The 20,703-nt window shown below is 35.6% G+C and overlaps 1 protein-coding gene across 1 annotated transcript; it reads right to left on the bottom strand.

The window, feature by feature from the left end:
* Positions 1-205: 205 nt before the first annotated feature.
* On the bottom strand, positions 206-17,862 carry LOC127075298 (uncharacterized). The gene is made up of 11 exons (XM_051016784.1): positions 17,486-17,862; positions 11,640-11,828; positions 11,442-11,495; positions 10,854-10,964; positions 10,543-10,605; positions 10,196-10,450; positions 9,112-9,258; positions 8,857-8,884; positions 7,849-7,919; positions 1,585-1,644; positions 206-624 (listed from the first exon to the last, which is right to left on the bottom strand). The coding sequence occupies exons 1-11, from the start codon at positions 17,693-17,695 to the stop codon at positions 556-558; spliced, it is 1,257 nt and encodes a 418-aa protein (XP_050872741.1). The 5' UTR covers positions 17,696-17,862; the 3' UTR covers positions 206-555.
* Positions 17,863-20,703: the final 2,841 nt, after the last annotated feature.

Genomic DNA, 20,703 nt, shown 5'->3' with positions numbered 1-20,703 from the left:
ATTAGCTCTCAAATTGATCTTATTTATATTGCACTCAGATCCTTATCAATACATATCAATCCTAATAATTATATAAATAATTAAATCATTGCATATCTTAACAAATCTCAAGACAAAAATATATAAATAATTATAGATGGAAAGTAATTATTTGAAAAAACAAGATTCATCAAAAATAGACCTTGTGTTACGGTTTACACTAGTGTTTAGTTAACAAGAGCACGAGGGAGAGAATTTTGATTATTATTATTATATCACAAATTGTCAAGCAAATATAATGTATTACACTATGAGAAGAAAAAAATATTGTGACTAAAACAAAATAATGCCTCTCTTGGCTCTCCAAAGTATAACTGCAATTGGCTGAAAAAATTGACCTGTAGTCATAAATTTTCTCAAAATCCTGCCTTGGTGCATTCTGTCACATTTCCATCACAAAATGAGACAATGCTTTTGCAAATTGTAACCAGCAATTGGCTGGAAAATTTCCTGATCTTGGTCATAAATTATATCTCAATTTCTCCACTGATTCCCAGCTGGGAGCAGTCATTTCTGCTATACATTGAATCGAAACAACATTACATCTCCTTCTTGTACAATGTAGTCTTTGCCTTCAGATCTCAACTGCAAACAACATATTTAGGTGAATTTAGAATAATGTTTCAGGAAAATAGATAATGATTTGCTGTATCAAGTCCTTCAGGGGAAGGGAATGGTGGTTGTTCAATCATATGAAACACAGTTACATTCACAACATATATAGATTATTTGAGAAATCATGTTAGCACGGCACGTAAGATTCTACCAAAGGGAAAAATGGTAATTTCATATATATATTTATACACACACTCATACATAAAAACATGAAAATCATAATCAGGCCCAAAAAAAGGCCCAGCACGTTTTTCTTTTACGATCTTGCTTCAAAATGCTTGATCTTGACCACACCGGTGATGAAAACGATCTTTCCCTTATCATAGCACTCTCAGGCATCCTTGGCACGTAAGATCTTACGATCCAGCACTCAATCTTGACTACATTAATCTTGTCCCTTTATTTAGAAACAGAAATACATTTTATTTAAAACCTTAGGGACCTAACTAAAATTAGCTAAAAGTTAATGAGGGACTTAACTGTAAACTATTTAAAAGGTAAGGAACTCCATTAAAAAAGTTTAGTTTAGGAATCTTCTAAATATATTTGACAAATTCATGGACTTGCATCATAACTTTTTTTGTTCAGGGTTCTATTTAAAAAATATTATAGTTTAAGGATCTACAGAATAATTAAACCTAAAATAAAACTAGGATTTCGAGTAGAGTATTTGAAATAAGCTAATAAATGTGGTGGCACGGCATTACGCCAGTTTGGATTATTGTAACGAGGATAAAACAAGAGAAGCATACTTCCTTAAATAGACCAATGAATTCAGGTCGTTTCGAACAAAAATCTAAATGATAATCATTAAATCACATTTATAAAAATCAATAACACTGTTAACAAACATTATACCAAGCTAATTATATAAATGAAAATAAAAAAGCGGCTGTGTTTATTGGGAGGGAAATGAAATGAGCGACTTACAAGTCCTTTTTCTCGTGCTGCAGCAAGTGAACCAGCAGCAACAAAATCATTATAAGCCACCTAATTTAAAATAACATTTTCTTAATGATGGTTAATGAATGCATTACACAACCTTTGATATTTGCTTAAAACAAACACAAGAGCATATGTAAAATAAGTAGATAAACTTTCAAGATCTCACTTGATTCAGTTTCCCCAATCCAGTGACAATAGCTTTCATATTTTTATATTTGTTTGTAGGCCTCTAATTACAAAGGTTTATGTTAGGGGTGGGCCCAATTGACATGCCCAAGTTTAAGTAATAGGGTGTCTTAAATAGAAAAAGGTTAGGAAACAGATGGAATTAGGTTGTTTTGGGCTTTAAATATTTCAGAAGATAAACACCTGTAATCCCAGAGCAAAGCTATTCAGAGAAGATATGATTCTTCCTCTGCCTAACCCTAAGGTTCTAACTGAACAAGATGATCAAAGATACCCTCTCTCTTTCACCTCACAGTACCTTATTTGGGCAAATGATTAGTTAATTGCTTATTTGGGCCCACCTTCTTATATTGGGTCCTAATATTGCCACCCTCTTGAAAAAGAGACTTGTCCTCAAGGCTGAGATAAGGAAATTGAATTGGGACGACGATTTATCATTCTAAGCTACTATGGCAGCCCTGGTATGAACAGCTTGTTTGACACCAAAGAACACAAGTATGAGCAATTTCTGAAAAACAGCGGCTGCTACAATAAATGGTAAGGAAGCATCAACGAACAGTTTGCTTGGTCTTACTCTACCTTTATCTATTAGACTATACTCTCAACAGAATTATTGGCAATAATTAGCTAATTATTAGAAATAATTCTGTTTAGATTGTACATTTATTTGTAATAGTTATTCTCTTAATTAACATAATTAGCAGTAAATGTACATATGACAGTTTAGCTAATTCAGTGGGTTGAAATTCAACCTAACAGCTTGTAACTACATTACTTATATAGGATGGAAAACACATACAGTTTTTTGAACAAATCTTTGAGTTAACATGGTATCAACCTAGGTTAAAATTCAAGAACCTAGTCTGTTTTTTTTCACGATCTTGTTTCACTTTTATTCTTCTTGTTTTTCGTTCAATTTCTCATTCTTGTTCAATTCCTATTTCCATAGCTCCATGTCTACCGAAAAGCATGAAAAAGCATGAAGTCTTGTTGGTTCACCTTAATGGCAAAAACTACTCAGCTTGGGCATTCCATTTCAAGATTTTCGTCACCGGAAAAGATTTGTGGGGTCATGTTGATGGCAACACTCCAGCCCCTGACAAAGACAAAGATAAAGTTGCACATGCCAAATGGATAGTCAAAGATGCTCAAGTCATGTCCTGGGTCCTAGGTTCTGTTGATCCCAACATTGTCCTGAATCTTCGACCTTACAAAACAGCAGCCACAATGTGGAATTATTTGAAGAAAGTCTACAATCAGAACAACGCCGCTCGAAGATTTCAGCTTGAACACGACATAGTTCTCTTTAAATAGGATAGTCTCTCCATCTCTGATTTTTACTCTCAATTCATGAATATGTGGGTTGAATACACTGATATAGTTTATGCAGACTTGACTCCTGAAAGTCTAAGTTTTGTACAATTTGTTCATGAAACTACTAAACGAGATCAATTTCTTATGAAATTGAGATCTGAATTTGAAGGCATTCGGTCCAATCTCATGCATAGAAACCCTGTACCATCATTGGATGCGTGTTTCAATGATCTGTTACGTGAAGAACATCTCCTTACGCAATCCCGCATTGAAGATAAAAAATTATCTACTGTTCGAGTGGCATATGTAGCAAGAGGAAAATCAAGAAGTCATGACACGAGTGTTGTTCAATGTTTTTGTTGCAAGCAATTGGGACATTATGCTTCAAACTGCCCAAAAAAAAATTTGCAACTATTGCAAAAAAGATGGACATATTCTTAAGGAATGCCCAATAAGGCCACCAAAGAGAAATGCCACAGCTTTTACAGCCTCGGTTGATTCATCTATTCCTAACAATTCAGCCAATCCAGCACCGGTTCAACAAAATACTTATACTACTACTTCAACGGTGACCCCTGAAATGGTTCAACAAATGATAGTTTCAGCATTCTCTGCTCTAGGATTCTCAGGTAAATACTCTTCCTCTTGGTATGATTCGGGGGCTTCCAACCACATGACCAGCAATGCCCAATTTCTTACTAATATCAAAAAATATTTTGGAAATCTCAAGATACATACTGCTGATGGAAATCAATTACCTATCACAGCCACTGGTGATATTTCTTCATCTCTAACAAATGTTTTTATCTCTCCTGGTCTCACTAGTAATCTCATTTCAGTTGGTCAATTAGTCGAGAATGATTGTCAAGTACAATTCTCACAATCTGGTTGTCTTGTGCAGGACCAACAATCAGGGAAGATAATCGCGAAGGGGCCTAAAGTTGGACCTCTTTTCCCAATTCAGTTCTCACTACCTCCAAGTCTTTCTCTACCTTTAGTTTCGTGTAACTCTGCTATTGTTGATTACCAAGTGTGGCATAAGCGTTTTGGACATCCAAACGCAAATGTACTTCATGACTTGCTAAAATCTAATTTTCTTGGAAATAAACACATTCCTTCTCTTCATTCTGTTCATTTTGATTGTATTCCTGGTAAGCTTGGTAAAAGTAAAATTTTGCATTTTCCAACGCATCAGTCTAATGTAACTCAACTGTTATATCTCATGCTAATTACAAATATTTTGTAACTTTTATCGATGATTATAGTCGTTTTACATGGCTCTATTTTTTGTGATCAAAAGATGAAGTCTTTTCCACTTTCAAATTTTTTCATGCGTATGTTCAGACCCAATTTTCTTCAAAAATAAAAATATTGTGCTCTGACAATGGAGGGGAATACATGTCACATTCATTTCAGGAATATTTGCAATCCAATGGAATTATATCTCAAAGGTCATGCCCCTCAACGCCATAACAAAATGGAGTAGAGGAAAGAAAAAACCGTCATTTGCTCGATGTTGTCTGCACCCTTTTGTTGGAGTCTCATGTGCCTTCACGATTTTGGTGTGAAGCCCTTTCCACCGTTGTCCATCTTATAAACAGAATGCCATCTCCATCAATATGTAACGAAACCCCTTTCATTCGGTTATATGGTCACCCACCAAATTACTCCACTCTTCGTATCTTCGGTTGTGTGTGTTATGTTCATCTTACTCCACAAGAACGCACAAAGCTCACTGCACAGTCAGTTGAATGTGCTTTTCTCGGATATTCTCCTCATCAAAAGGGCTTTCTATGTTATGATCCTAACCTTCGTAGGATTCGTGTATCTATAAATGTCATTTTCCTAGAAAATATATATTTTTTTTGCATCACATCATGACCTCGTCTCTTCTCCCGTTTCTGTTTTGCCATTGTTTTCTAACTCTCATTCAGGTCAACAATCTTCTAAACCTCTCTTGACTTACAAAAGACGTATTGTCGCTCAGAATCAACCAACGGATGGGCCCCCTCAAGATATTTCCTTGGTTGCTGGTCCAGTAGAAGAAGAAATAGAACCAGCTCCTCTACGACGCAGCTCGCGCGATAAAGAGCCCCCAGAAAGGTATATCAATTGCATGACAGCATCTTTATCTTCTATTCCTATTCCTTCATCTTATAAACAAGCCATGGAGAATGATTATTGGCAGAAAGCTATTGAAACAGAACTCCTTGCCCGGGAAGAAAATCAAACTTGGGATATAGTGCCATGTCCCTCATCGGTTAAACCTTTAGGCAACAAGTTTGTGTTCTCCATAAAGTTGCGTTCGGATGGATCTATAGATCGATACAAGGCTCGTTTAGTTGTGCTTGGAAATAAGCAAGAATATGGACTTGACTATGAGGAGACGTTTGCTCCGGTTGCCAAGATGACAACCGTACGCACTATTTTTGCTATTGTTGCGTCACAAGCTTGGCCACTACATCAAATGGATATTAAAAACGCATTCCTCCACGGTGATCTTCAGGAGGATGTTTACATCAAACTTCCTAATGGTATGCCTACACCTTCACCTAATATTGTTTGCAAACTAAAACGCTATTTATATGGATTGAAACAGGCACCAAGAGTTTGGTTTGAAAAATTTCGATCGACACTACTTGGTTTTGAATTCAATCAAAGTCAGTATGATCCATCTCTTTTCCTACAAAGGACTCCTAGAGGCATAGTGGTGCTTCTTGTTTATGTGGATGACATTGTCGTGATAGGTTTTGATCAAGATGCTATTTCTAGAATCAAACACTTGTTGCATTCAACTTTTCAAATGAAAAAGTTAGGCTATCTCACTTATCTCTTGGGTTTGGAGGTGCATTATCATCATGAGGGTGTTTTTCTAAATCAACAAAAGTATATTCAAGACTTGGTCCAGCTAGCTGGACTCACAAATGCAACCCCTGTAGACACTCTCATGGAAATTAATGTTAAATATAGAAGAAATGAAGGTGGCCTTCTTGATGATCCCACTCAATATCTCAAATTGGTAGGAAGTCTTATCTATGTAACTATCACTCGCCCAGATATTTCTTTCGTTGTACACACAGTTAGTAAGTTCATGCAAGCTCCACGGCATTTCCATCTTTCAGCGGTACAACGAATCATTAGATACCTCCTTGGCACCCCAAAGCGTGGTTTATTTTTTCCCGTTGATTCATCAATCAAACTCCAAGCATATAGTGATGCTGATTGGGCTGGATGTCCAGATACAAGAAAATCTACTACTGGCTCGTGTATGTTCCTCCTAGGGAATACTCCTATTTCATGGAAATGTAAGAAACAAAATTCAGTCTCAAAGTCGTCCACTGAAGCAGAATATCGAGCAATGTCTGCCGCTTGTTTTGAAATAATATGGTTGCGTGGTCTTCTTACTGAGCTTGGATTCTCTCAACAACAACCGACTCCGCTGCATGCTGACAATACCAGCGTCATTCAGATTGCAGCAAATCCAGTTTACCATGAGCGGACGAAACACATCGAAGTTGATTGTCACTCTATTCGGGAAGCCTATGATAGAAGAGTCATCAATCTACCACATGTCTCAATATCTGTTCAAATAGCTGACATTTTCACTAAAACCTTGACACGTCAGCGGCACAATTTTCTACTTGGCAAATTGATGCTTGTAGATTTACCAGCATCAATTTGAGGGGGGATGTCAATAGAATTATTGGCAATAATTAACTAATTATTATAAATAATTTTGTTGAGATTATACATTTATTTGTAATAGTTATTCTCTTAATTAACATAATTAGCAGTAAATGTACATATGACAATATAGCTAATTTAGTGGGCTGAAATTCAACCTAACAGCTTGTAACTACACTATTTATATCATAGATCAGAATGGAAAACACATACAGTTTTTTGAACAAATCTTTCTGAGTTAACATATACTCCATCTAGTCAACTCCCGTGATAGTGATTCAATGAGTCTTCTCCATATATCCGAGCCACCTTAGACGAAATTCTATCATCTTTATGATAGAAACCAACTGATATAGAAGAAGGAAATTGGGAAAATCCCTTTGATTTCAGAATGATATCACAGAACTTGGAGAGCCTCCACCTCCCCCAATGCCAAAATGGCCTCTTACATATATAGGGACGGAGGTAGTATAATAGAAACTCCGCCAATTTTCTTTTGAGTAATTCATTCATAACCCTATGTGTCTTGAGTGAGTGTCGATCCATCTTAACATTATCATTATTGCAAAATTGAGTTTTCTTTCCTGTTAGTTCTTTACTGCCCAATAATCACCCCATTCAGCCCCACGAGTCTTATAGTTTGTACAGAAATAATTTCTTATGCTCAATGGTATTTTCCTATCTACTTTAGAATTACTACTTAATTTTTGGAATCTACTTATATATTATTAATACAAGATTGGTTAAATTCAATGCCTTTAACCAAAAGTAGTACTGAAAATCACAGATTTTCTTGTCTAACGTTCAGCTCTACAGCATAAACTTTGGACAAAAATTTGTGATTCTTATTATTAATGTCGTGTATAATCAATATTTTAAGCATCAGACCAACCGGCCAGTTGAACAAGAAACTGGTGAGCTCACTCATTGGTTCAATCTAGTTTGAACTGCAGTCTAATTGAACAGCGATTAAATCGGTTGAACTGCAGTCTAATTGAACCGGCCAATTTCCAAGTAATGTATTAAAAATAGGAGTTCAAAAGTGTAAGTAGCCTTCATGCTTACTGTCTCTGCTCGAATGAAACCCTTCTCAAAGTCAGAATGAATAACTCCAGCAGCTTGAGGTGCAGTCATTCCTAGTAAAACAGAGATTTAAAATTTAGACGAGAGATTCAATCCAAACCCTAATATTATTATTGATTCTTCTTGGTCCATCAGTAAGATTACTTCATAAGAAAAAGGGGCAGTCAAGCATACAAAATAAAGCCACAATATCGTTTAACGAAAGTCACGTGTCAACAAAAGGAAAAACAGTATTGCCTATCCAAAGATAAAGCAAACTCCAATTTAAATTTAATAACCTGTTTTAAGATTATGAGAAATGATATTGACACATAAATTTGACAACAAAAGTCAACCATTTGGATCGTTAACGCTGTTCAAATATGTGGCTAATTAAGTTCTATGGATGGTTAATTAATATAAAAAGATATCACAACTCATTAATCATCCCTTAAATGTAACTAACCACGACTTTTAACGTTGTTAACCATGATTTTCAGGTGGTCAAATATACATGATATCTATTACCCACAATTTGTGTTCAAATATACTCATGAAAATCATGGTTAATAACATTCAAAATAGTGGTTAGTTATGTTATGTGGATGGTGAATGGGTAGCACACCTTGTTATATTCATTAATCATCTACTAAAAATAAACAATCATGTATTCAAATTGTACCCTAGACTGTATTTTAATGTGTGTTTAAGTTTATTTGTTGAACTTTGTTGTCCCATTTTGTGTCAAAGTACGACAGCTCTAAATTTCTCTCTGTCCAATTATTTGAACAGTATTCATAAAAGGATGTGTGTAATATGTATGAAGCAGTGAAGCAGACACAGACACAGGTACCGGACACAACACTGTCGGGCCAACAAAAGTAAGAATTTGAGAAAATTATGTAGTTGAATGTTACTAATGTGTTGGTGTCACATGTTGGATACCGGACACGCCTTCAATCTGAAGTGTCAGTACTAAATATGAACAAGGTTAGAAAACATAAAACTAACCTGCAAGTATTGTCCATGCTTTTGTCTCCTGCGTAAACATAAGAAAAACAATATCAGTTTTGGATATGAAATACATGAGTTAAAACCGAGGATGTCTTGGGAAACATTTAGTTTTAATAGTTAGGTACAATACTAAATGTGGAATAACTAATAAGAGCTTCAAGTTAACATATAATACTATTATCACTGCACACATGTTCAACAAGATACTCTATAGAGTAATGCTCTCTAAAACTTTTCAAGGTTTCGTCATACCTTCTCACCAGAAGTAAAATAAGTCCGCAGCCCCAAGAGATCATAGGTTGCTCTAATTAGGTTACCAAGACCACTTTCACTAACGCCAAGGGATTTCAAATATTCTTGCCTTTCCTCAATTGCTAGTTCAGAAAGCTCTGCCTCAACCTGCAAAGACAAATAACCCCATCTTATTTGATTTTGAATGTGTTTATGATAACAAGCGTGCCAATAATTGTTATTTCAATCTAGAGATATCGTGAGCTATCAAGTGACCAATCTAGCAAAAGTTGACATCACTGAATTCCCCATTTAAAATACATGGAAAGTTGAAAATGCACGTATGACATTTGTGAAACTAGAAGAGAAAGGAAAACTCATTGAACAGAAAAAGTCAAACCTACTTTCAGTACTTTTTCCCAGAGAAACATGACTAGCTCGGCAAGGATAAATAGTCATATAACCATATTTCGAAATATGACGATGGCTAGGAGGATAACAATACTAAATTTAAATAAGAGTAACTTGAAATGGTGTTTTAAATGACATTTTAATTTTCTTTTGTGTATCGTCCATCTAACAATACACTGGACAAAGACTTATGTGTAACTCAAATGTTTGTCATGTGTAATTCTCCCTATCCTGTACTGCAGTGTGTATCACACACCCTAAGACTTCATGAGGATGAACTTACTTGAATGGTGAAGAGTTTAACAACTAAAAGGGTCACATACACACCCGCAAACATCACCACCATCTCATCAGAACAGTGGATACAGATTTGATGATCATCATTTGCAGTGCCAGGTGGTAAGATAAGATGCAATAGTTTTCTTCCCAGACTCTATATAACATGTAATAGTAGAAGAGAATGGACAAACCATTGAACAAGGAAAGTTTGACCAGCTTTCACCATACTACTGATTTTCTTTTTTCAGAGAAAGAAAGTTCGCATAAAAAGCTTAAACATCTGTACAATCATTTTCAAAATAAATGAATGGAAAAGCTATATTACCTTAGTGTAACTATAAAACAAACAATGGCAACATATTTATTTATCTTGCCGTACATACACTTCTCATAAATTGCCTATCTAGCAGTATACCTGTGCTGAAATTGTTACAATTCCTGACTTCAACTCAGATGCAACATTCTTGACACCTACAACGTAATCATTGTTTGTAGCATCTGCTAGATCAGTCTCCGCAACATTTGCCACATATATAATGGGCTTCATGGTGAGCAAGCAGAGATTCTTTATAGCATCCTTTTCAAAGTCTGTTAAGGTCACAGATCGTGCAGGTTTTCCATCCAAGAGTGCTACGCTAATTTTTTCCAATGCAGCCTTTTCTGCCTCTTCCTACAAACAAAATTTTCATAGTCAACTGGTGTATTATAACCAACAAAATCAAGAGCCAGTGACGGGTAATAATAACATTTAAAGACTGTAACCTTGACTTTAGATTGTGAATCCTTTGCCTTGCTTTTTTTTAGTTTATCTAGTCTTTTCTCAATCTGCATTTCTTCAAACAAGGAATATCTTAGTTTGATTTGGTCAGTTAATTTTGTCACAGAAAACCAAAGTACTCTTCACAACATAAAGGAAGAAAGTAATACAGTAATTTCAGCCAAATAAATTAATCCAATCATGATAAATATGATTGAAGTCATTATATGTTGCCACAAAAATTTAGAATGATAATAACAGATTCAAATGAAACAAAGGCGGTAAAATTGTGTAGAATGACAGTTAGTAAGCTGACCTGGTCTAAGTCTGTGAAAACAAGCTCCAAGTTGATAACATCTATATCAGATTTGGGATCAACTTTCCCATTCACATGAATAATGTCATTGTCTTCAAAACATCTAACAACCTAATGTGATAATCCACAGATTCATAGCAATATTAAACCAGAAAATGATAAACACCACAAAAAAAAATTCAATACGTGCAGTATTTTCCAAACTCTGGGTTCTAAGAAGTAAATGTGCATATCTGGTACTGATGGTCTGTTTGGATTGATTTTAATTTGAGTTTACCTACTACCATAAACACTTGCGAGACTGTCTGGACGAGTTTATGAAATAGCTTATGACATGTCCATAAAGTGTTTTCAATTTATTTTCATAAGCTTTCTAGGATTGCTTCTAAAAATAATTTATAATATGAAAGCAATTTGACTTTATTTTATATTTTAGTATAGAAATAGTTTATACATAAGCACTTACATTATAAGTGGTTAATTAAGCTATTTATCCAAGCAATGTAGTTATTAAAAAGGAAGACACAAAATGAATAGAATAGAAGATGAAAGTAAAATGATGACAAGGAAATGATGATAGATAAACACCTGAAGTATGGAGTCCACCTCACGAATATGCGATAAAAACTTATTACCAAGCCCCTGCAACAGTTGAGGTAAGATAGAGTTCAAAGCAATACATATGTAAGTTTCTCCAACAATAAATAAAGAGAAGTTATCAAAAATAAGATAAATAAGTGTCAGTTGACACCAAACCTAAACAAGGAGAAGAGAAATTAAGTAAACCTCGCCTTGACTTGCACCCTTGACAAGCCCAGCAATATCTACAAACTCTATAGACGCTGGAACAACTCGTTGAGATTTACTGAGGTTGGAGAGCACATGGAGACGAGAATCTGGAACGGCAACAATCCCTACGTTTGGCTCAATTGTACAAAAAGGAAAATTAGCAGCTTGAGCCTTTCCATTTTCAACCTACACATGTGAGATCACTATTAATCAAAATTTGATATATTACTATCGCATTCAGAACAAGGTCTATATGTATACAAACATCAATACAACAATCAGCCAAAATATATAGAAGAAATTAAACTTATTTGATTGCACAAAGGCATATAAAGTTATTGCAAGGATAATGCTAAAATAATTCTGGTGTATTTGGTAAAAATAGTGGTTCAAAAGATTCATTTTTCGCAACAGCTATTACTTACAGGAGATTTAATTATTGATTCTAGGTAGATTATCCATTAACCATAAAGTCCTAACGAAACCATAAAATTCAAATCTCTTAACTTGCATTCTGATGTTTTGGCATATTTTAGGAAGTTTTTGAACATGTTACCATATCAAAAGTAATAGCCTATTGGGAAGTATAAGAGGAAGATATTAGAAACTTTGCACTTAGATTCAACTTAAGCGCGCCTGTAAGAGTTTGTCTAATGATTTATTGTCTTAAAATCTTGTAAACTGAACGCATGCCTCTAACTTTAAGTTATCTAAATAAAATAAATAAATAATAACATTGATACTGTAAGAGCATCTCCAATGGTAGGAACTTAGAGATTGCTTAGCTTTTAAGTTTTGTTCCTTATTTTTTTTACCATTGGAGTGTGATGATGTGGCAACATTGGTTGCTTAAATTTAAGTGATGGAGCTTCATGAAGCAACTTGCAAACTTGAGAACTTAACATCAAATATTTATTATTTTTTAGGCAATTCAATTGAAATAGTGATGTAAGGTAGTTGCCAATTGTAGTGCAAATATAATAATATAAATTGGTGGGGTCAAATATACATTGTTTATTTATAATTATCATTGGAGCAAAAATAGTTGAGATTGCTTATGGATGCCTTAAATGCAATGTGGCAATTTGGACCCACAAAATATGACACAAGCAACCAAAGGATGTTCTCCCATTGGAGATGCTTTAAGAAATTTTATCAAATTGTGAAAGGACAAAAAAACTGAAATATTCAAAAGTGTTGTAATATTAGTATTATTATTATTATTAGAATATGTTGAATATCATACACCTCATCGGGGTAAGTTAGATCCTCGGGCTATTAAATGTATCTTCATAGGATATGCTTCAGATAAGAAGGGGTACAAGTGTTATCACCATCCTAGTCGTCGTGTCTATATATCCATGGATGTTACTTTTCAGGAATCTGAGTCTTTTTATCCCAATCCTCATCTGAAGGGGGAGAATAATCAAGAAGCTGAGTCTTCAGAGTTGTTGGTCCTTCCAGTTATTCCTCTAAAACAGGACCTAGAGCCGTCTCCTGAGTTGTCTGTTATTCCTGTAATACAGGAGCCCTTGATTCCTAATGAGGATGGTGGTGATGTACCAATACCGATGCATAATAATGTTGACAGATACAAGTTACAGAATCCAGAGCCATCTCCTGAGTTGTCTGTTCTTCCTGTTATTCCTGTAATACAGGAGCCCTTGATGCCTAATGAGGATGGTGGTGATGTACCAATACCGGTGCATAATAATGTTGACAGATACAAGTTACAGTTACAGCGAAAAAGGTGGAAAGGTAAACTCGTTATGCCCCAACAAGTCCAATCGTCTGAACCCGAGGTAAGTGTTCCTAACCCTGAGCCTAGTAATTCTTGTGAGCCAAACCTTGATAACCTATCTATTGCTTTGAGAAAAGAAAAAAGGTCTTGTACCAAATACCCTATATCCCAATTTGTGTCTACTGAAAAGCTTTTTGTGCAGCATCAGAGTTTTATTTCAGCTATTGACTCTATTAGAGTCCCTGTATAAGAACAAGAAGCATTAAAGGATAAGAACTGGATTCAAGCCATGAATGAAGAGATGCATGCACTAGAGAAAAATGGGACTTGGGATATTATTGAGAAGCCAAATGACAAGAGGTCAGTAGGCTGCAGGTGGATATATACGGTAAAATACCGATCCGACAGCACATTCGACAGATATAAGGTGAGGCTAGTTGCAAAGGGATACACCCAGACCTATGGAATTGATTATGAAGAAACATTTGCTCCAGTAACAAAAATGAACACCGTAAGAATCATTATTTCCTTGGCAGCTCACTTTGATTGGGAGTTGCAACAGTTTGATGTGAAAAATGCTTTCTTGCATGGAGATTTGGAGGAAGAGGTGTATATGGAGATCCCACCCGGATATGACCCTGCTTCAGGAAGTAATAAGGTTTGCAGGTTAAAGAAGGCCATATATGGGCTCAAGCAATCTCCTCGGACTTGGTTTGGGAGGCTCACTCATGTTATGGTGTCCTTGGGTTATAAACAAAGCCAAGGTGATCATACTCTCTTTATAAAGCATGCTCAAAATGGTAAACTCACTCTTTTGTTAGTCTACGTAGACGATATGATCATAGTAGGTAATGATGAATTTGAGAAGAAGAACTTGAGGAAGGAGTTGGCAGCTCAGTTTGAAATGAAGGACCTTGGAAAGTTGAAATATTTCCTAAGTATGGAGGTAGCATACTCAAAACAAGGCATTTTCATTTCTCAAAGAAAATATGTCCTTGACCTTCTCAAAGAGACTGGCAAGTTGGGTTGTAAACCCACCAGAGTGCCTATAGAGCAAAACCACGGGATTGGGAGTGATGAGGAAAGCCCAAGGGTTGATAAAGCTCAATACCAGAGACTTCTCAAAGAGACTGGCAAGTTGGGTTGTAAACCCACCAGAGTGCCTATAGAGCAAAACCACGGGATTGGGAGTGATGAGGAAAGCCCAAGGGTTGATAAAGCTCAATACCAGAGACTTGTGGGAAAGCTCATTTATCTATCTCACACCAGGCCTGGCATAGCTTATCCGGTTAGTGTTGTCAGTCATACCCTCAGGAGAGGCACTTTCAGGCAGTGGATAGAATCTTGCAGTATCTAAAGATGAGCCCAGGAAGAGGACTACTGTTCAAGAAAAGTGAGCAGTTGTCTATGGAGGTTTATACTGATGCAGATTATGCAGGGTCGATTGTTGACAGGAGATCCACCACTGGATATTGTATGTTCCTAGGTGAAAATTTAGTGACATGGAGGAGCAAGAAACAGAATGTAGTTGCCAGATCAAGTGCAGAGGCAGAATTTAGAGCCATGGCTCAAGGAGTTTGTGAACTGTTGTGGATGAAGATCATTCTAGATGACTTGAAAATAAAGTATGAAGCTCCTATGAGACTTTTCTGCAATAATAAGTCTGCCATTAGTATTGCTCACAATCCGGTCCAACACGACAGAACAAAGCATATAGAGATAGACCGACATTTCATCAAAGAGAAATTGGATAGTGGTCTTATTTCTACACAGTATGTCCCATCAGAACTTCAGTTAGCTGATGTGCTCACCAAAGGACTTCCCTTGGAGCGGTTTCGAGATCTTACGTGCAAGCTGAGGATGATAGATATCCATTCCCCAACTTGAGGGGGAGTGTTGTAATATTAGTATTAGTATTATTAGAATATGTTGAATATCATACAGCTCATTATGACTTGATTAGCATTTATAGGTTATAAGGAGAATAATTATCCTTCCCTTATTTAGATAGATTTATAGTCTATAAATACCTCTTATGTATTCTTTACAAAAATATATAAAAATTTACATATTTCTACAAAAAGGAAGCATGTTATGGAATTATGTTAATCGTTTAGCAATAGGAACTGAAATTTTGGTAAAAGCCTTTGGAAGCAATAAATTTTGTTCAAAGAGAGTCTCATTGAAAGCAATTGTATGTAAGAGCTGCACACCTGATCTCTTATGTACAGCTTGTCTATAATCGACAATGGAGTATCAAGGGGTAATTACGAGTTTATTTCAAGCAAACATACAGCCTAGTAATTAGTAGCTAACTTGAAGTTTAACAAGTAACTCACCACATAATATATTTGACTGTATAATCTAACAAAAATGTTAATACTTACTATTCTAACAATAACAATAGTTAAATTAATAGTGTAACACAGTTGTATTGAAACCCATATAAAAGAGAGATGATTAAAATGATGAACAGACATTCTAACTCTTGTTTTGCTAATTGTAAGAGTTACAAGACTTAACTTCTTGTATTTCTATATTTTTTTCCTTCCTATTTCACTATATCTACAATGTATGAAAGACGTTTGTGTTATAAATATGAACAGACATTTAAAGACACAATAAATAAAGAATTGTATTTGAAATACACAGCAATACCCTACTTTCTTAGTCTTCAATTTAACTTATAATTAAGCACTTGAATCTACCACTTGGTTTCTCCTCTTATTATCTTCATTAGCTACAGTAGTTCTCTTCACTACTTTTAGCACAGTGCAAGATAATTAATTACTTATATTATATGCTACTTAGGCTTTTTTCAATCTTCCAAACAAGTTCGCTCCTATTTATATTTTTTATAATACAATAATATAATAAATTACCTCAGTTAACCATTTCTCGACTTAAAAAAAGCATCAGCAGTCTGAATGTATATAAGGATTAAGGTGTATATCCCCTTTTCAATTGTTGCATTAGTGTTAATCACAATACAAAGGAACTACTGTTTATTTTAAATAGTGCTACACACTGGAGGTAGCAAGAGCTTTAAAACACAAACACACGTATATCACAACCCCAAGGAACAGTCAATGTAAAATGATAGCAAATTAGCAACAAGCCCTCCTGATGCAGAGCTCAAATGGCAGTTATGACAATTGGCAGTAATGTAACTGAATATAGCCGGAGTTAGCCGTTGGTGGTTAAGACATACGCAAAATTCAATTAGTCTGTTGTTTCTGCTATTGCCATGTATACACTTAAGACTACAAATGCTTCCCAATGTATTACAATTGACTACCAGGTTTATGAACTTTTTCCTATTGGAATCTTTCAATCATTTCACAAATAAAACTAAAACTAGGTTTGTTATGCTGGACTCTTAGGGTTTCCTCTAGAAACCCCTAGAATTCAGTCTTCAATTTTAGTTTTCATCACCTCTATCTCTAAAGCATACAAAACAAGGACAGCTCATTCGGTTACGAAAGCTGTCAAAAGTACTAAATGACATAGCAGACCACTAAAATAAAATCTGGTCATAAGCAAACTGATATGGGATAACAGATAAACTAACTCGTAACAGATAGCTGATAAGATAGAAAATAGAATTTGAAACGCTTCCTAAAATTAGTCGTTGAACTAAGTGATAAAAATTAATACACATAAAAATGTATTTTTTAATTAACATTTAAAGTTTTCAATTAAGATAGTGAAGATAAAAAAATGAGAGAAAAATAGCTATAAACTCACAGGCTTGAAAGTAGCTTATGAAAAAAGTATTATAAACTAGTGAAAAATGTTATAAGCTCGCGAGAAAATGCTCATAACCAAACAACTATTATTTGATTATACAAACTTATACATTATAAGCTACCCACTATAGATTTGCCTTTGCTAAATAGAACCTTAATTTCAGTCAGACATTTTATCAAACACATACCCATCAATCAAACAAAATATAGAGTTTACAAATACACCTTAACCACCCGAAAACCCAAAACTGTATGACAAATAACTTATCTAAACATAGAACAAAGATCCTTTATTTCAAATAACACCTAGCTACAAAGAAAATCAAAAACAGAGAAAGAGAGTGGTGGCTTACAACGGCATTGAAGAGGGTAGACTTGCCAACATTGGGGAGACCAACAATACCAGCCTTGAGGCTCATGCTTATCTTGGATGAAGAAGAAGAATAAGAAAGCTTGGGTTGAACTCCATAAAGTTGAAAAGAGTGTTTGGTTAAAAGAGTGTGATGATTACCGAAAAACCTTGACTTCAATGGATGAACTAAACTGGGAACTAGTTTAGCCATAATTGTTAGGAGAATTTGAGAGCAGAGAGTGTGAGTTTGGGTTGTTATCTTTGCTGTTCTACGCGCATTTTCAATGGATGCAAGTGCTTTATCTCTATGCGGTTTATCTATGTCCGCCAACCGTTTGTAATTAGGTTACGATATAAGTCTAAAGTTGTACTAATTTTTCACCAATCTTTTTAGTTTTTACTCCGATAACATATTAGAATCCAGAACTATAATATCTTTTAATAGTTAATATTTAATTTATTATTAATATATTTAATTTATTATTAATATATTTAATTAATTTATTAATTAATTAGAATTTTTTTTTAAAATAACCATATCTTTTTAAAAAAATCAAAAATAATCAATAATTCAAAAAAAAAAATACCAAAATAACCAGATTTTGAAGAGATGCGCCAGATGAATTGGCGCATCCCCAATGCATTAAGAGGAGACGTCAATAGCATTGGCGCATGCATTGGACTCCTCATGAGGAGGCGCCAATGCTATTGGTGCATGCATTACCCCTCATGAGGAGGCGTCAATGCTCCTGGCGCATAGGTGCAATGGATAGTGTATGCGCCAATTCATCTGGTGCATACACCCCTTGTATTTCTATTTTTTTATTTTAATTTTTTAATTTTTAATTTTGTTTATTTAATAAATAAAAAATAGTAATGGAAAAAAAAATATTAATGATGTAATAATTAGTTACATTTGACTGACAATAAATTAATGACCGACCCGATTATAACGTCCCCCTGTTCCACATCCAGGTGCGTTAGTTTGTCTCCGAGGTCTCCCACGATTTTCTTGAGGTGTTTAGGTCTTTGTGTGCTGACCTGATTGAGCGATGGCTGGTGGGAAGGTCTGGCGGAAGTTCCAGCGGTATTTGACAGATGTGTCATCATTTGTTCTCAATATCCTAAGGGACTCTGTGAAGGAGAATTGTCATCCAAGGCGCAGCGGAATTTAAAAATTTCTCCATTTAGTGATCCTTACGAATGGACATGATCAGTGATAGAATCATTACCTCTTGTGGCGATCACGAACGTTGAACAATGACAACGTCTCTACCCAGTCCACATGAACGGATTCCTTCAATCTCAGTGCTAGCTGGTACGAATGAAGGCTTTTAGTGAGAGAGAGAGAGAAACGAAATTCCAAGTATTCACCTGAGTTTCAGTCTAAGTGACAATGCTTCTACCCAAGGGTTCTATTTATAGAACCACTTGTGTGGGCTTCAGGCTAAAAAGCCCACTTAAGTGTATTTTGGCCCATATCTTATAATATGCCCAAAATCACTTAAGTATTTGGTACCTTACCATATTTCATATTCCACTTAAGTGCACCGTACCTTACGATGTTCCTTAGTTACTCTATCTCTCATCAATCTGTCATTTGTGTGTGACCTTGTAGGTTTTCGCGACGTTGGCAATTATATTAAATCACGCGTTTAACATAATAAACAGTGAGCGGTATCTAGCAACACATCACTGCTACCCAAGTCACGAAAATGTCATGTGATCTGACAAGTCCTTCTGTGATAATAATTATGTGTATAATTACCCATTTGCCCTTATGTCTATATTGAACACAAGGTATAGACCGTGTCATCCTTGTCCAGTTCAATATTGGGCCCATAGACATTTATCCTGTTACGCAGGATGGGCAAATTCCATCTAGGTCACTCATGTCCCTCAGCATGCTTCGTGGAGTACCCATCAACTGTCTTTATGGTTATCCAGTTACGGACAATGTTGGATCAGCAATAAAGCACTCGACTCTACATCTAGGATCCATAGTGGTTTCAGGTCGAAGAGTGGTATACACCATTATCACCATGAGAATAACTTATGACACTTTGCATAACTTTCTATATAGTATTCTCATAGCGGGTCAATCCGGTATAAATATTACTCTTAATATTCATACCTATGTTTAAGACTTGATAACTCTTTATCCATGATCCATGAGATGTGATCATCGGTCTACAAACATAATAGTCTTAATGCTTTAATGTTATCCCACTTCACAATAAAGCTCGACTATGGATACTTTAAGAATAGTGTCCTTAGGTTTAATGTGATCTCATGATTAAGTCATACTTGATACATTAAACGGACTAACTATTCTAGGGACTTTATTAATCAAACATAATAAAGAAAATGTCTTTTATTATTAATAAATAATTCGATACAAGTACCAAAAGTATTGGCCTCTAGGGCTTACACCAACGCTCTGGCCAACGGCACTTCCGTAATGGAGTTTGGTGTCCATGTCATCGTAGTTAGGTCGTTGGGGTTGAGTGAATTGGGGACGGTATAGTTGCCCAAATTGGGTCATTGAGTTGTTTTGTAAACGAAACAATGGTTCCTGGGGCGTACTATAGTTAAACAATAGTTGGGTGTTATGTTGATGGGATGTTTTGGTGGTCATTGATGGGGGGCTACGATGAAGTGACTCATATGAATCATCTGGGCTATAGAAGGTTGTAGTTGAGGGGTTTGATTCTTTGTATTATGTTTGGGTGGGTGGTATAAATGGATTGCGACGTTGGATAGTTGGTTGTTGGGTGGATGACATGAATGGCTTGCGAGGTTGGGTGTTTGGTTGTTGTATGTATGTGGTAGGTTGATATTGTGTGGTTAGTTGTTGGGTTTGGGTGGATTCACATTGGTGTTGGGTGGGGAATTATTGTGGGGCGTACGATGACGAAGCAAGTTGGCGTGGATCCATCAAATATTGCAGCTCAGATATAAATTGTTGAGTTGTTACCGACCTAAACTATATCATATATTGTTGAGTCGGTCTTGCACCATGGATGACTGGTTCGTTTAAGATGTGTTGTCGTCGATTCCTCCATTGACGATACATCTCTTTTGCAAAGTCTCTCCAGTCAGAATAATCTCATTGTGCATCAACCCTTTTTTGATGCCAATTCCCCAAACACGTGGGAGATTATGGAATCTGTTGTAGCATGCTCAACTGCAATTTGACCCGGTCACTCTGGTGCATTT

This window comes from Lathyrus oleraceus, chromosome 4 (genome assembly GCF_024323335.1).
Source record: "Lathyrus oleraceus cultivar Zhongwan6 chromosome 4, CAAS_Psat_ZW6_1.0, whole genome shotgun sequence".
NCBI classification, from domain to species: Eukaryota; Viridiplantae; Streptophyta; class Magnoliopsida; order Fabales; family Fabaceae; genus Lathyrus; species Lathyrus oleraceus.
The sequence above is the reverse complement of the archived record's forward strand: the minus strand, read 5'-3'. Positions and strand labels throughout refer to the sequence as shown.